The sequence below is a fragment of the Sinohyriopsis cumingii genome, chromosome 12 (genome assembly GCF_028554795.1).
Source record: "Sinohyriopsis cumingii isolate HCF-2022 chromosome 12, ASM2855479v2, whole genome shotgun sequence".
Lineage (NCBI taxonomy): Eukaryota > Metazoa > Mollusca > Bivalvia > Unionida > Unionidae > Sinohyriopsis > Sinohyriopsis cumingii.
Window position 1 is genome coordinate 83,627,338 of NC_142972.1, and position 17,795 is coordinate 83,645,132.

General features: G+C 34.1%; 1 protein-coding gene across 1 annotated transcript in view; it reads right to left on the minus strand.

Annotated features, from left to right (window-relative positions):
• LOC149786873 (dnaJ homolog subfamily C member 8-like) overlaps positions 1-15,458 on the minus strand; it is a 38,794-nt gene extending 23,336 nt beyond the window's left edge. Inside the window, exons 1-3 of the mRNA XM_089977382.1 lie at positions 15,342-15,458; positions 6,297-6,398; positions 3,834-3,890 (exon numbers count right to left, since the gene is read on the minus strand). Of these exons, the coding sequence (XP_089833508.1) occupies positions 3,834-3,890; positions 6,297-6,398; positions 15,342-15,425 (243 nt within the window). The 5' untranslated portion in view covers positions 15,426-15,458. The remainder of the gene's footprint in view (positions 1-3,833; positions 3,891-6,296; positions 6,399-15,341) is intronic.
• Between the last annotated feature and the right edge of the window lie 2,337 nt (positions 15,459-17,795).

Below are 17,795 nucleotides of genomic sequence, written 5' to 3' on the forward strand. Positions count from 1 at the left end.
CTGACCAGGGACCTCTAGAAGTTCAGTCCAAGAGTAGAGTCCTCTCAGGTTTGAGACCTTACAGTGTCAAAGTACAGCACTCTCTGACCTGAGACCTCTAGAAACTCAGTCCCAGGGAAGAGTCCTCTTTGGCATGAACTGCTGCAAGCCCAATCCCAAAGTAATACCCACTCAGGCCTGGGACCTCATCAAGGCCAATCCCTGAGGAAGACCTTTATTTGCCAAAGACACCAAAATAAAAACTGAAAAGAACTGTGAACAGCACATTATACACCCAACCCATGTTTAACTGTCCTCCATGCAGATAACTAAAATTTGTATGCAGGCACCAGTTCACTTCTATCAGTCACAGTGACCATGACCTTTGACCCCAAAAGTGATACGCTTTTTACCAACCCTAAATGACAGCCATCCAAAGTTTAATCCAAGTCTGTGATTTAGAACTAATTTTATCAGGCAGAAAAGGTGTTTTTCTTTCAGTCAGTAACCTTGTTCTTTTGACCCCAAAATTAAAAGGACTAACTACACATAGAGAGAAAAGTTTCCTTCAAGAGTAGTGATAACAAGATTTCCAAGGTGGTTATAATTGATCTGCAGTGTTTTTATTTATGACCAACTCGACATTTTAAGACATCTTCATTGAAAACCCCAAGCTGGTATCATTGTCAGCACTAGAGTACTGATAACAAGATGGACACAACACTGACCATGCTGAATTACCAAAGAACACCAATTTCACATTGGACAACTAGACATCATAAAATGTCCTTCAGCAAACACCCTATGACAATAAGACCATCCATTTACTAGGAGGAACAACAACAGAAATTTCAAGCTGGCCACCCTGGCAGACATATGGAATATCAGAACAGCACCATCTTTACTTATGATCTTGTAAGAAGTCCCTTCAAATCTCAAATTGATATGACAAACTCTTCAGGTTGAGTTGAAATAACAAGACTGTCAAGATGCCACTATGGCTGTCATACAGGATGTCAGACTGGCATCATTTTCATTTAGGACCAACTACACACCATAAAAAGTCTTTGATGAAAATCGTAGGATAGGAATTTTTATTCAAGAGAAGTAGTAACAGGATTTTAAAGATGGCTGCCATATTGTAGACAAGATTAGAACCAACTAGACATCATAAAACATCCTTCAGTGAAAACACTATGTCAATATGACCATCCAATCAGGAGTTGTGATATTGGGCTTATTTTCATCATTTTGGCTGATTGGGTGAGGCAAGTCTCATTCAATCCCAGTTCAATCAAAATATACACTTACAAGTATCTACTAACCTATTTATTTATTAGGATTTTTAAATTTCAGGGAAAACAGTGATATATATTAATTATTAAAATATTAAAAGAAACCTACCATTTTTATGTCAATAATTATCAACTAAATGTACTTCTATTTCAAAATCTATTTTATTTGCTTTATTTCTTTTTTCTTTTTTCAAAACAATATACAAAATCAAGTACAATTTATTTATGGTGCTATTTTCCAAATTTTCCCTATGATTTTTCATGTCTGTGTTCAGTGGTTCAAACTACTCTTAACAAACTACTTCCCCTGCATCCTGCTTCCCTGATATGCCAACATGATGTATTATCAAAGACAGCTATGATACATTCTAATGAATAAACTGTGCAAGAAAACCTGCTCAAAGCTAGTGTTTACTTTGCCACTTTCCCAAATTCAAATGAGAAAACTGTAAAAGTACTGAAGAATATGCACAGTCATATTGTTCTTTTGTTATAGATGCATATTTGGGAATAACAATTTTTTGGGACGGATTTGGTAGCTCAAAATCATGTTTTTCACATGAAGGTGTTTTTTTCCCCTTCTTTCTATGGCAAATAATTTCCAAAGACCTGACTGACATGCTCAGACAACACATGCCAATATGTGTTAGTCTTTGCTGGAGAAAAAAAAATGGCTTTGCTTTATCATCTCTTAATATGCCACTCCCTCAATAACTCGTACCCTGATAACCCCCAAACCCGCTTTAAAACACGGGTCTGGCATGGATCCCATTTTATAAACCAGAAAATACCAAACATATTGATAAGCCACAAACCCGCTTAAAACACGGGGTCTGGCATGGATCACATTTTATAAACCAGATAATAACAAACATATTGATAACCCACAAACCCGCTTAAAACACGCGGTCTGGCATGGATCCCATTTTATAAACCAGGAAATACCAAACATATTGATCCCTATTTGTTGAACTTAAATTAAATTATGATCAAAACTGATAACTGAAACTTTGATATATCACTTGTTTTATCATTAAAAACGGTAGATAAAACCTGGAAATTTTAATCAACATTACGAAATTATCAACTTTTAATAAGAAGTCATATAATTTGTTACTTTTTTTCCAAATGACATTCTTAGTACACCATAATTAATGATATTCAAGGAAATTTTATCAATGAAAATGTCACTTGAATAAATAAATAATTTTTTATCAAGTGAAATGTGTGTTTTAGTTCTATCTTTCAGTTCCTTAATCAATGTGTCCTCTTGTATTTAAACATAAAATGTGTCAATCTACCTTTACAGCTATGTCAGTGAGCATTTCTTGGACAGCATAATTAAGTGCTGACCATATTTTGATATCTGACTAGCTGAAGTATTTGTTGTATTGATGCACTTAATTAAAACCTGGCCTCCTTTGCATTATCAAGTTAATTACATCTTTTGAATCAAATAAAGAAGGTGCAATAAAAAAAAATTAAATGTCATGCGAATTCTATATGCTTAAGATCTAGTGGCCAAGGTCGCATATTGGATGAACTCATTTCAGCTGATCAATCAAACAGTGTTATAAATGTTATTGTGTATGTAATATAATTGAACTACCTTAAAATAACCTACCCAATCATAACTGTGATCAAAGTTAGCAAGGCAACCAAACAAAATGAATACTTTGTAAAATAAACAACTTTGTTTCACAGATATGGACCATTGTAGGGGTAATGAGTTTCAGAGAATTCCTACATTGGCACTTAGAGATATCGTCAAGGATGAGAAGAAGTTTAACTATTACTTCCAATGAAATCACAACATCAATATTGCACTAACTGAACAATACAAAAATTGAGTTTCAACATAGATGATTGTCTCACGAAATAAATGTTGCTGTTGTTGATAAAAGGAATCTTGTTTGGTGGTGTATCAACAGTTAGTCTGGTTCCTGCCTTGGATACTACATGCCAATCAGGGAACCGGACTAATCAACAAGACAAAAAAAGCAGTGACGCAATGCACAAATATTTTCATGTACATACTGTTTGTTGTTGAAACCATTTGGAATAATGTTAACGATCTTTCATATGTTGGACATTTTGAAAATAAATGTAATTTACATATACAAAATAATGAACATCATCAGAAAAAGCACTTTATTGACAATTATTCTTGATGCAATTATAAAATGTGGATTCAGTCATTAAACAGCCCAGTTCCCACCCCCACCCCTGCACTTTTTGGATGTCTAGTGGAATTTTTTGGGAGGTCCCTCAGTAACTCATGCCCTTGTTTATAGTGTGGTCTATCTTTTTGGACCCCTTTGTTTACAAGTTATCAAGGGAGAGGTGTATAATGAAAAGTTCAAAGTATTGTCAGAGTTTTATAAATTCCACATGAATGAGCATTAAGATGAGATTCTTTGAAATAATGTTAATATTGTCTTAATGAGGTTGATATGTGGCATTATTAAGTGTTCTGTAACAGAGTGGCATACCGTTTTTATGACACACAATTATGGTGTTATTAAAGGTGAATGTTATGCGGTATCATTTTGGACACACCTGTCTGTATTTTTTCTTGATATCTGCTATTGGAGTATCTGGATCAACTTTGAGGACCTGAAAAACAAATGAAAATTTTCCAACAATAAACAAGCAGTCCAAACTGAATAGATGAAAAACAAACATTTTTTCTGTTCTCTTAAAACTTTTTTTCCCAATATTCTGCTCAGGCTTTTAGGGAACAATAAACATGAATTCAAAAGGCACAATTTTCAAACATATGTCAATTCTGGTATTCTAAATAAAAAAAATTATGGGGTAATTTACAGTTCAACCCACTTATATCAACTAGCCACCTCTGTCGATGAAAAAACAATCTCTATGTCTATTATTACTACCAAATTTGTCATGCTCATGTCGACGTTGAGATACAAAATAACTGTACATGTCAATTGAACCCCTCTGTCCCAACTTTAACAAATTCTTTGTTTTCTTATTGTTTATGTTGACAAGTTGCCAGTTCTGACTCGTACTTTGCTCTACAATTATTTGATCTTACCCCCATCACATTAACAAATGAGCAAATATTTGGTCCTCATAAGTTGTTTTCATGGCGACTTCAATAGCACATGCACCCTTCATCAAAAGAACTTGGCATCAAACTTGTACAAGATCAATGAAATCTAACTGATTGTTGCATTTACCAAAGTTATCAGTGATTGGAACAAATTTATTGTGTCATTCAAGTTTTGTTTTCTGCAGGATACTCTTAATTATATGTATTTCTCTATTCCAGAAGTTTAAGTGTTTTACAATAGTACAAGTTTTACTTATGATTAAATAATTCAAAACTTGGTGACAGGTTTTCATGTCCCAATGAATGGCCCCTTTCCCTTGATAGCCTCATTAGGAAGCTGTCTCAGGCAGCTCAAAATCTCTGCCTATTTAAGTAAATGTAGCATGCAAACACTGTAACAATTAAAAACAAGCACATGCTGCTGGCAACAATGCATATCATTATTGTTTAATGACAGGTGTTGGTTGACAATGGATTATACAAAAAATACAATGAGACTACCATACTGTTACAGATGTGTTTATACACTGTATATATTTTCTAATAGGATGTGACTGATACAGGAATTTTCCAACATGAGACATATACTCCAATTTGTAGATTTTTCATATGCATGTACTGTACATATAACACAAACGTAACACAAATGTAAGTAATCAATATACAGGTGTATTTCAAAATGATTTTGTCTTCTGTCTTCATTTAATAAAAAGTTCCATTGTTTATTTTCTCATAGTGTAAATCCTATGCACTGATTACAATTAATTTACCCCTTACTGACACTTGCTGACAAATTTCACTTGTATGTTAAATTCCGATTCTTTCAGGCCCTCCCCCCCTACACTTATCTCATCAGCCACTTATGTCAACAGTATTACATCAGGACCAAGGATATCATGATAAACAGGTAGGATTTTAGTCCTGAAAAGATAGCACTTTGTAACCTGCATATCACCTTCAATCAATAACAATCCAAATTTCTCCAGTCCAGAGATATTTTGCAAAAACATTTTTTAATGTTCTACTTTACAAATAGTCTTTAAATTAACTTAAAAAAAAGTACGATCCCACATGAATTTAAAAATAAACATTGTTAAATCTCCCATTTAAATTGCAATAATGGTAATACCTAAACATTTTAGAACATCGTGCAGCTATAGCTGTTCAATACAGTCTGTCATAAAAATAGAAGAAAAACATGAGAAGGATATAGGAAGAGAGTAAAAATAGAAAGGAACGAGGAAACAAACATCAAAGTTACCATATTTTCCCCAATGTTTTGATATTAAGACCATCTCCTACTTTAATCGTCCATTTTATGTTCCCAGTAGAAAGACAATGTTGAACAATAAGCTTATATTTCATTTCATTCAGCATCATTAAATGTACTTAATTCATTTTAAATACTTTATGCAAAATGAGTTATGTACTTTTAGCTACATTTAATGATGCTGACATGAAAAATTACCAAGCTGTGTTGAATAAACTATAACTCTGTTATGTATGTATGTATGTATATATCTATCCATGCATGTATGTATGTATGTATGTATGTATGTATGTATGTATGTATGTATGTATGTATGTATGTATGGATGCATGTATGCACAGAACATGAGCTTATTCCTTCTTAAACAGTGCCAAGTTAGTTTATGTGTCCCCAAAAAGGTGTACAAAAAAAAGATAAAAGCTAAAAAGGATAAAATCATTAAAATACAAATTTTGGATATAAACAACAGTCTCTTAAAAATCCAAGACCTTTTCAGCTGGAACTCATCAAAGAACTCATCTCAGGCAAAATGGTTGCTTCTATTCGTCATCTCTTATAACATGCTGGAGGTAATATCAGCTTATACATCTATGAGCCTGCTAAGGTAGTTTCCTCGTTTCATATAGAAAAAAACACATATAATTTTAAAATTCATTTTTTTTCAGTTAATCCTTACATCATAAGGGTTGAGGTTGAAGTAGGTGGCACCTGGCCTGGTCAATCTGTCTATCTGCTGCTTGGGTGTCAGATCTGAATCACGATGCTCAATAGCCTTGACCTAAACATAAAAATAGAAATTTCAAAGTTATTTTATTCATACTGATGTAATTCACTTTTCATTTTTTTAACAAACGGAGTATTAATTTTTCATAGATTTGTTGGATGCAGAAAACCATGAATTCCAAGTTGAAACAACTATCCATCTCAGGGATCGTCCTGGGCTTCGCCAATGTCGCAAATTGCGATTTTTTTTTCTTATTGGCGACAAAAATATCCCATCTGGCGATTTTTTTGGCGACATACTTTTTGGTTATTTAATTTGTACATACAATCATGGATTTGGACTGGATAAATTAAAAGCGAGAACGAAAGGAAGCCACAAACTTGACGAAGCAATGCATTGGAATCAATCTGTTACACAAACGATCCTTTGTTCGTATTGACAACCCCATCTTTACAGTGCATTATTACGTCATAATCTGCTTATGCTGACATCTGGGCTGAGTACTGTATGCTGTGATACAGTCAACCATGCTACCACACTATACCTACAACTGACCGACTTCTGAAGACGCGAATAGAACAGATACAATTAAATTGTATGGCTAATCCTTCTGTGTTTTTTTTTGTTTTTTTTTTTATACATATACCAATACAATAGTTTTGCTAAACCTTCATAGAAAACTTATAATCTTTGAAGTACCGACTGTGTATAAATACAAAGCAAATGGAAAAAATCTCAATCACAATTATATCTGTCACCAGTGCAGCATTTTACTCATTGATCTTTTCCTTTTGCCATCAATTCCGTGTTACGGCTGCAGAGACTTAAACTCCGCAACAAGAAATAGCAAAAAAAAAACAACAAAAGTTTTGCATAATTAATAATAATTATTTATTTCTCAAAATACAGGAGTGAAAGAATCCCTAAATAGGGTGTGAATTTATGCTTATATATACGGTCCAATATTGCCAGGTGTTAACTCGTGTAAGTTTCATTCGTGGGAATGGAGATCCTATTTTCCTTGTCGAGAAAATTTATACCGCATTCAGTGATCATTCTTGGGATTTAGGAAGCAATTCACTACAAGCATTGGGATGCTAGCTAAGGGGGGGGGGGGCTGCTGAGAGACTACTGGTGTCACCTGTCAGCACTGTAGACTGTGAACGTGGATTCAGTAAGATGAACTTCATAAAAACTGACATCAGAAATAAGCTCTGCATCTCATCTCTCGAGAATTTAATGAGAATCAACATGTACAGATGTGAAAAATTAGACTTTGAAACTGCATTCAACAAGTGGGCAACTCTAAAATCGCGACAGATCTTCATGTAACAGTTTGTAACATTTTGTTAATGCTTGTTGTAATTAAAGTATTAACTAACACATCTTTTGTAATTTTCATTGCCTGTTACATTAATAGACTAAATTAACACTTGGAAAAATGTACACTACTTGTTTTGGCGACACTTTTTGAAAATTGGCGACAAAATATTGAGGTTGGCGATTTTTTTGGCGACAGCTTTTTAAAAGCCAGGACCATCCCTGCATCTGTTCAGACAGGAGGACCCTCCCATCCAATCTGTGATGTAACTACTTTTACAAATATAACGTTTCAAAACCACAACAACTGACACCCACAAAAGTACATTGGCTATCACATCAGCTTGTAAGAAACATCATGATATGTATCATATTGTAGCCCCAGTACCATGAGAATGGCATATTGCAACCAAGCAGCTGTTAGATTTAAAAAGCCATATTTTATCCTATTTCCTTACCATGGACATTATTTATGGGATCATCTGTTGATTCGTTGCTGATGACTGATCCCTAAAAGCCAAATCAGAGTCTGAGATGCAGCAGAGTAGCGATCATTTCTCTTCAGTTTGTGACAATTTCAGTCTCACAATCAAGACGACATCTTGCACCAAGAAAGTCTTACACATGATAGGCATCACAGTAATTGGCCAAACCCTCATGACACAGCACAGTAATTGGCCAAACCCTCATGACACAGCACAAGTTCACATATCTTGGCAGGATACTCTTGTGTGCTGACCACACTGATAATGAAACCGAGGTCCAAACTGTTAAAACAAGTGTGGCTGTTGGCATACTACATGCAATATGTGGAAGCAAAGAAGCATCAGTATGCAAACAAAACTGACTAAAAAGTCACTGTCTTGCTGACCCTGTTGTATGCATATAAAAACCTGGATGGTGTACAGTCAGCATGCCAAGAAGCTGAACCATTTTCACATAGACTACCAGAAAAAACCAACAATGATAAGATGGCAAACAGGGTCCCAGACAACAAGGTTCTTGCATGGGCAGGCATTCCAATCATCCACTCTGCTGATGAAATTATTGATGAGAGGGGTAGGCTATGTCACTGTGATATAAAAAAAGCAACTACCAAAGTGTTTCAAAGATTCCCAAATGTCATTTTTGAAACATTTCAACACTAAACCTGGTTTCAGAAGATCTCACACAGGACTGCTCTAAATGATAGTCTCATCAACACTGCAGCTACAGACTTTAAACCGAGTAGAATTACAGAAGTGCAAATAGTGTAAATCTCAAAACTGCAGCACATCCTCAACTGATCAAGCAAATCCAAGCAGCATCTGCTGTCCAGCATGCCACAGGCAGATGAAAGCACAAACCCATCCACGTAGTGTTGTAGCCCCATTCAAAAATACATGTGGCTTTAGCAGGTGTCCATATCAGCTGTGCTGACAAAACACATGCACATGCCTGACCATTATCTCTTAACCAAATGATACTGCTACCTGATTTAAGCATTCCATAATGAAAACATATCAATTTGTGTTCCAAAAATAAAACATCTACATGTAAATCACAATTTCTGTATTAAGAATAGAATCAGTATGAGAACTTTCTAAAAATATATTCTGATTTAACTGCCATACTTGCATTATATTTTATATATAAAATCAGTATGAAACCTAATGTGAATCTGTCAAGGGATACTAATGGCCAATATTGTTGTGTCTTGGAAGTACATCTACATTCTGTCTGTATTCATAAATCACTGAGCATATTAATAAGGAAAACATACAATTTGAATAATTTTTTTTTTGTTGTTGTTGTTCTAGGGTTTCATGCCATTTTTCAGCAAAAGATAGGCTATACATGGCAGCCAGTATAAATGGTGGTGGAAGAACCCTGGAAAATGCAGGGAAGAACCACCGACCCACGAGAAGCTACTGGCAGGCTTTCCCACGTACCCATGCTAGCCGAGCCTTGGACTCGAACCCACGCAGACAGAGGTGAGATGGCAGTGATCCGGAACGGTGAGCACTTTAGAACACTCGGGGCCCCTCAATTTGAATAAAGCAATGTCTAAATATTATGTGATAACAGATTTAGCCTATAAAAACAAATGTATAGGTTCTTCATAATGTATGGGAACATAGCACCATGTTGTGGAATTTGAGAAGCTCTGTGAGGTAAAGGTTGTTTTCTAATATCAATTATTTTTTGTGCAAAATACCAAATAAAAAAAATTAAAAAAAATAATCCAACCAATCCATGACATTATTACTAGTATGTAGACAGATATTAAAACCATACATTTGCAATTATATCTAGGGATTGTTTTAACGAAGCTAGAAAGTGAATGGTCACATTAAGCAATTTACTGTTTCTTGTCATGCATATATGTATCATCTAATATAATTTTAATATAATTTCTTTGGGTGTATGACAGTTATATTTTAATTTTATAATTCAGTGGCTGTCTAGTACTATAGTATACTACATGTATAATGCATGCAGAATTTTCACTCATGAGTCAAGGCTGAGTGCCTCTCTCAGGTCAAATATGCCACACTTTAATTTGAATCGAGGTCACATAAACATCATGTAACGTAACATCATTATTATTAAATGTAGGAGTACATTTGCCCTGTTGAGCTATCATGCATCAGAGGTCTCGCTAGGATTTTAAAACTAGGAGTCCAGTACTCCCATTTTGGTAAAAACAGGTGCACCACCATCAAAAGTTGCAGTCCCTTCTTTCCTACAGAATCAACACAAACGTGAATGCATCTATTTTTAGATGGAGAGGTTTTCGTAATGTAATCACTCACTATAATATGGCTTCATTACAACAGTCCACTGACAGGATTGCAAATTTATGGTTTATTTATTTGTATACACACTTATAGTAATTTTAGGCAAATAAACAGTATCTGATTTGCTATTTTTTCCTGTATTTTCGCAAATATGTCAAGTCAGAAAACAGCTTAGACCTTAAAGCGCATCTCACGAATTCCATAACACAGCATTGTCCTATATGTTTCTGACCTACATAATTTGCATTTTAAAGTTAAATCTTTAATAAAATAATACCTAGGCTTTGGTTTCAATGATTTGTATATTTTTTCTGAATATATCTGCCCAATGAAACAGACAATCTAATAAACTGGTACATCCCTGACTTAGCGAAGTCCGCCATTATTTCCTATTAGGCTTACTGGTTCACTTACAGTTTCAAACTAATTTTATGACTAAATAGTGTATAAGAGGCAGTTAATAAATATCCAGACCACCGATTCTGATCTTAAAACACAAGTCTGTATGTTTTATCATCAAAGGATATCATGCAGGAAATTGATAGTTGCTACCTTACTCAGAAAAGGGTTAATGGTCAATCAGCTATCAAAACATAATGCTTGTGAATGGGCAAAAGTTTGATTGTCAATGTAATTGATATAAAAACTAGGCCTAGCTAATGATGCCTTGATGAATACATTTTGATACAACACTAGAACTAACCAGGCTAAGGTGAGGGGCATTTAAAAAAAATATGGTATGGTCAGTCAATGTACCTCTTAAATAATCACAGGGCAAAGTCGTTTTCGCTTTCCTAACAGAAGAAGGCGAAGTTTACATTTTTAGGTGACTTGTCCCCACTTACGAATGGCATTTTGTCTAAGTCTCAACATGTCTTGATTCTGAGGTCACATGCACTGCTTATTCCGCTACATTCGGAAATGAACACAATAACGAAAGCTAAAATTGTTTATTTGATGCGCTTTTATAAATGAGCACATGTACATCTCTGGGTCTTTCTGCCTCTGAATTCAATCACTGTAAATATCAGTACATTTTCCGCCCAGCCACCAGTCAATGCCTTTGAACTTACCGCCCAGCTATTGCATCATGTTCTTTTTTATGTACTCTTATAAAACGGCAACATGTATATACATCAAGGGATCTTTCAGTCACTGAATTCTGTCATTGCAAATATCAGTACAGCTAACTGATCAACACATTTTCCCACAAAGCAGGTAGCGAAAGCAGGATTGGCAAGTCTTTGAATTTTGACACACACCTATTACATGCGCATGGAGGACTCCCGCCTCAGTGAATTTCTGCATTCCGATCAAAAATTGGCATCCAAATACACGTAATTAAGCGTTTCCGAGCTCTCTGATGCATGCCCTAACTGTTAATTGGTTCAACAGTATGAGAAGATCAGAACATGACTGAGTTATTTTAAAATAAAACGATTTAATTGTTCCAGAAACTTTTAGTGAATGTGCATATTGAGACTATATAGTGAGCTATGCACCACATATGCTATTCTTCAGTCCATGTCAATTTTGTAGGAGTTATTGAGAAGAAATAGCGATATATTTAGAATATTTGTTCACTGAGTTCAGCCCAATGGAAAATCTTTAATTTAAGCAGTACATATTGGATTATGTGAATTTATTCAAGGACTTGTATATTTAATTAATTCTATCAGATTATGTGAATCTTTTAAAGACTTTAGTGAGACTCTACATTCACAGGATTACACTGAAGTAAAAATATCTGGATTTAGAACAGTGATTCTTCAGTGGTGCTAGCATGGTAGCACATAAATAAACACTTCATTCAAAATACCATTAGACAGTTTTAAGTTTAATGAAAAATTGACAGTACAATTAAGGATATTCTAGAATTCACACACATTAAGATATTTTTAATTCTTTCACTTTGTTTGATTTTATATTTAATTTAAATAAATTTATATTTTGGAAAAATTAATTCTTATTGTGTTTACCTTGTCTTGTTAATTAAGTTTAAGTCCCTAGATATAACATTCTAAAACTAGATGTACCCATATGGCATGCATGGTACCATATTTCAATATTTTTATTTGGCTATGTGCCAATTCAGTTGCTTTAATGCTTCAGCTCATCTTCAATCTTCAGTGAATACTGAAAGTAATGTAGTATCTACCTAGAGTACAAAACTGAGTTTACCAAAAAAAAATAGGTGTAAATAGGCAACTTCTACTAGAACTAATGATTTAATTTTAATCTTTTAAAAACTTCACCAAAAACTTAAAGTCCAAAAGAGTCTCATTTAATTAACTCCCTAAATATGTAGTTGTAAAGAGGTGGTTGCTTATCAGTGATGACCAATGTTTGAATGGATAAAAGGAACATTATCATGTGAAGACACATGTACCTGTGCTCTCATGTGCATGCTATGGCAATTGCTTCAAACTAGTTTACAAATGTTTTCAACTGCCAGAAACAAACAAAATTTAATTTGTTGTTTAAGTGGCAGTTGGTTAAGTATTTTTTACCTGTACTGTAATATTGGTATTTCTGTCGGTTAAAATCAGTTACTATGCACAGTTTATGCTTGTTCTTTTGAAGACAGATAGCCAAAATGCACAGCATTGTATCTCCCCATCTAAACATGTCTTCAATAATGAAAACAATACATAAGAATATGATACATTTGTGCACTTTAAAAATGAGTTTGTAACAAAGGATTTTCTCCATGAAGATAAAATATTTTTTGTAAAACGGCATTGCATTTCTTGCTTTGCTGCCACTTCAGTATATTCTGCTTTCACTTCTCCCAAGTCTGTTCCAAAGGTCATGTAACTTTTCCCTAAAATTCAAGTGTTGCCTAACATTTTCTGTTCCTTTATATTAACACCTTCTGTTCCTTATCCATTTCTGAGACAAGACTAAGCAATAACGTCAGCCATCACATGCCAACGATAAACATTGTCTGCATTTTCTTGGTTTTTTTACTGAACGTTTTAAAATGTCTACATAATGTCTGCTTTAATTTGTCCAATGATGATGGCTGCTTACCTGCAGCACCTGACTGCTCCCATAACTGTTCAATCGTGTATTCAAAAATGGACTCTACCATAATTCCATGACCAATACAGTGGATTATATAATTCATTTTCAGATACTATTTTTAGCTGGCCAAACATATCCCATAGCAGCATCCGGTACGGTCATGTGCATTTGATGTAGGGCAACTCGAGTGACTTACACTTCTTACATGAATAGAACATTTGTCATTATAGATCCCCGCAGATAGTAGTAAACAATAATGTACCAGTACACAAGTATAAGAGTTGAACTGCACGTGTTCGTCTATTATTTATACCAATAAATGAGTATTTATTGCTTTATGTTACTGCATCGTGAGTCTCATCTAAACTGCCCCCCCCCTTATGACTGCATGGTAATGAATAATCCAAAAATAAACAAGTTAACTTGTCTAATTAGCAGCAAATAATGAACACCAAAGGCGGCACATCACATATTAAGCAGATTCCTCAAAGATTTGCCATTTAGTTAAAAAATTAAATGGGAATGAATGTGAATCCCAAAATTGCTTATGATACATTTGATAGGCTAAGAAATGTATTCTCTCTCTCTCTCTCCTTAGTTTGCTAACTCCAGGAAAAAATATGGATTATAATGATGAGTTAACTCATTCTGCAATACATTTGCAATGGCCAGTTGCTACAGTACTATCAGCTGTGTAACTCGTGTGGCTTCCTGGAGTGGGCTTGGGATCTGATTACACTGGCATTGATAATACTGTGTTCACCTCTATGCATCCATCCTTGAAATTAATTATATGCAACAAAGAGATTTGTAAGTCCTCATGTTTTCGCAAGTTTATAGTCTTGAAGAATCATCTAAATACACGTGGAGTTGTACAAATTGTAATTCTGGTGAAAATCATTCACCAACCTCTTTCTTTTCAGAAATGGATCATACAACTTTGTAAGTCCTATCCAGGACCACGGACATAGTAGAACAAATTCCTCGGGATCACAACAGTCACAACAGTCAGGGGGTCCACTGTTGTTTCAATTTGTTATTCATTGGGGCCTATTGGATAATTTTTCCGAGGGCCCACAAATCCTTTCCGCTGCCTTGGTCCTCTTTGATGCTTTTTGTGCTCATATCTACTTTTCTGTTTTAGGCAGGTTACTGAACTATTTACTCATGATTTTTAAACACTATTTCTGTGAAGGGTATACAGATGTCAAACCTTTAAAAATTTATTTGAAACTTTCTTCATGAACATACACTATGTTCATGATAATCAATTAAAAGTTGCCCTACACTGATTGTACAAGTGTTGAATATTGGAGTGGAAAACCCCAGATTCGACTTCCTGAAAAAGGTCTATAAACACAGATAACCCTTTCTACATGTGACAAATGAGTTGTGTTACTCTGCAGCTTGATAAAAATGGTACTGAAACCAATCCTGCCCAAAACCAATCAGGAAATTGTATTTACATTTCAAGACGCTCACGTGAAAATGAACAAACTAAAAGTATTTGTTTCTTGAAGCTCAGGAACATTTCTTTACATACACATATACACAGATACCTCCGTGCGTACATACATAGACACAGACACAGAACGACACACAATGCGCAATATCTCCATTACATCATTCGATGTTATGCAGTTCGCAAAAAATATTTGCTCGCGTTAAGTTTAAACTAATTTATATTATTCTGTGCAAGGCGTAGGAACAAAAGGCACAAATACCACACAAAATAACAGCATTACACTATGGACAAAAGACACTATCGAAAACAGATCACACCCAGAAGGTTTCTAAAGAATCAATTTACGATAGTGTTTAGTATGGTGTTTGCCAGACAGTCAACTCAGACCTAATTTGTATCTCTAACCTCGTGGTAGAATTCATTGAATACAGTCTCCTGGTTACTAGACCCACTTGCTGATTGCGATTCAGCGCTCGAAGCGTCCGCCATGTTTACTCTATTTGACTACTTCAATGGTTTTTTTTAACTGAAGAGCTCAATCAGTTAAACATTCACATCTACATATGAATAGTTTCGAACTCGTTCCGCACGCGAGGATAGTAATATCCTATTAAAAAACAAAACAAAACCAACAAGAAGAAAAATAAATTGGTACTTTACAAAAGTATCAAAACACAGGCATCGCATGCCACAGAAAAACAAACACTGTATACATCATACAGCTTTTATGTAAGTTTTTAAAAGATAAGATATACCCTTCGATGCATGATTAATGGCATATAACAAAGATGTAACTGAGGTTAATATGCATGAAATTTGTGAAAAAGAATTAATTTAGTTTATTGTTCGTTGCATGCTTATTTTTGCAGGGTATTTTTAAGGCATATTTTTGTATATGAAGTGATGGCGCTTTCGGTATTGGACAGAAAGATCGTATAGTTGGTAGCAAATATGACAAAGTTTTAATAATCTTAGAAAAGAAGCACGACAGAAGCAGAAGTTAAAGGAGCAATGGAATTACAGAAGGGATAAGTAACTATTACCCACGTTGCTTTGTAAGTGTATACATATTCCGCAATGAACACAATGAGAAAATCAAGCTGAATGGAAGAACATACACATGTACATAAACACAAGGAATAAGGTGAGGCGAAAATTAAATATAATTATGTCTATTAATATCAAATATAAGTATGTATATTATGTATGAAATATAAGTATGTCTATTAAGTATGAAATATAAACATGTCTTTTAAGTATGAGATATAATTATCTCTATTAAGTATAAAACATAAGTTTGTCTATTATGTATGAAATATAAGTATGTCTATTAAGTATGAAATATTAAGTATGAAATATAATTATGTCTATTAAGTATGAAATGTAAGTATGTAGATTTGGTATGACATGTATGTATATTATGTATGAAATACAAGTATGTCTATCAATTATGAAATGTAAGTATGTCTATTATGTATGAAATACAAGTATGTCTATTAATTATGAAATGTAAGTATGTCTATTATGTATGAAATATAAGTATGTCTATTAAGTATGAAATGTATGGCTATTATGTATGAAATATAAGTATGTCTATTAAATGTGAAATATAAGTATGTATATTTAGTATGAAATATATAACTGGAAAAAAGGGCATCAGATTCCACAGTTTTAGTATATTACAATACTAAACGAGTTATGGTTTTTACGAGTTATGGTTTGTTTACTAAAAATATAGACCCAGTTATTCGGATTCTTTTTCCACTAATTAAAATACTTATTTAAGTGGTAGTGATACCAAATGAACATTTAAGATGCGTTATGAAACTGACTGTGCAATAATCAACGCTATTTATTTGAGAAATATGGTGGACAAACCCGATAGCAAGTATCTAAATACACGAACAAACACACAATTTACATAAATAACTTTATTGATCCGACATTTTAATCTCGACCGCTTGCATAATTTGCAAGATGTTTAATTTAAAGAAATTGATATGTTATTTCAGAAATGGAATGTCTGTTAAAAAGACATTGGATTCACCGTCTGGATATTATGTTGGTATATAACGGTCTGTATATTATTTTGGTACATGTCAGAATGGTAGTATCTATCCAACAGGTTTATTTATAAGATTATATATGAAATTCAGTAATAAATTTATTGTCTCTGGTCACCTCTCTGGCAATTGTTGTGAGTCAAAAACATATTCGATAAATGGTTCAGTTAGGCCGAACCCGCTTTAAAGTATTTTGCCTATAATGTGTATGGGTATCCTACTTGTCAACGGTAGCCTATACAACGCAGCAGGTGTATTCCCTCATACAGTTTTATTGTCATATTTACAGGATACATAAATGTATCCTCAATAATATATGCATGATATACGTATAAAATAATTTTAAAAAAAGCTACTTTGTTTGGTCGGAGAAACAAATGCTCAGGTATTGGTATGGTTGGGCTCAGCCGGCTTGAAAATATTATGATTCGCTTTTCGGTTATTTTTAATTTCTCAGCGGCAATTTTATTTTAAAAACATATTAGACTGGCTCTTTCATTTTCCCTATTACAGTATATACTGTATAAATAAATATATATAAAAAAAAACTGCGTGTGTGTGTGTGAGAGAGAGAGAGAGAGGAAGACAGACACACAAAAACTAGTTTGGTTGGACTGAGCCTGCTTATTTTCATTTCTCAGCGGCAACTTCGTATATTCAGCAATGTGATCCTTCCTGTTTCCCACTACTATTTGAAAAGTGACTAACGCATGACCTGAAATATCATAATTTCATTTATTATTTGTAGAAATAACAACATAGAAAAACATACTGTGTAATATAAAAAATGTACAAC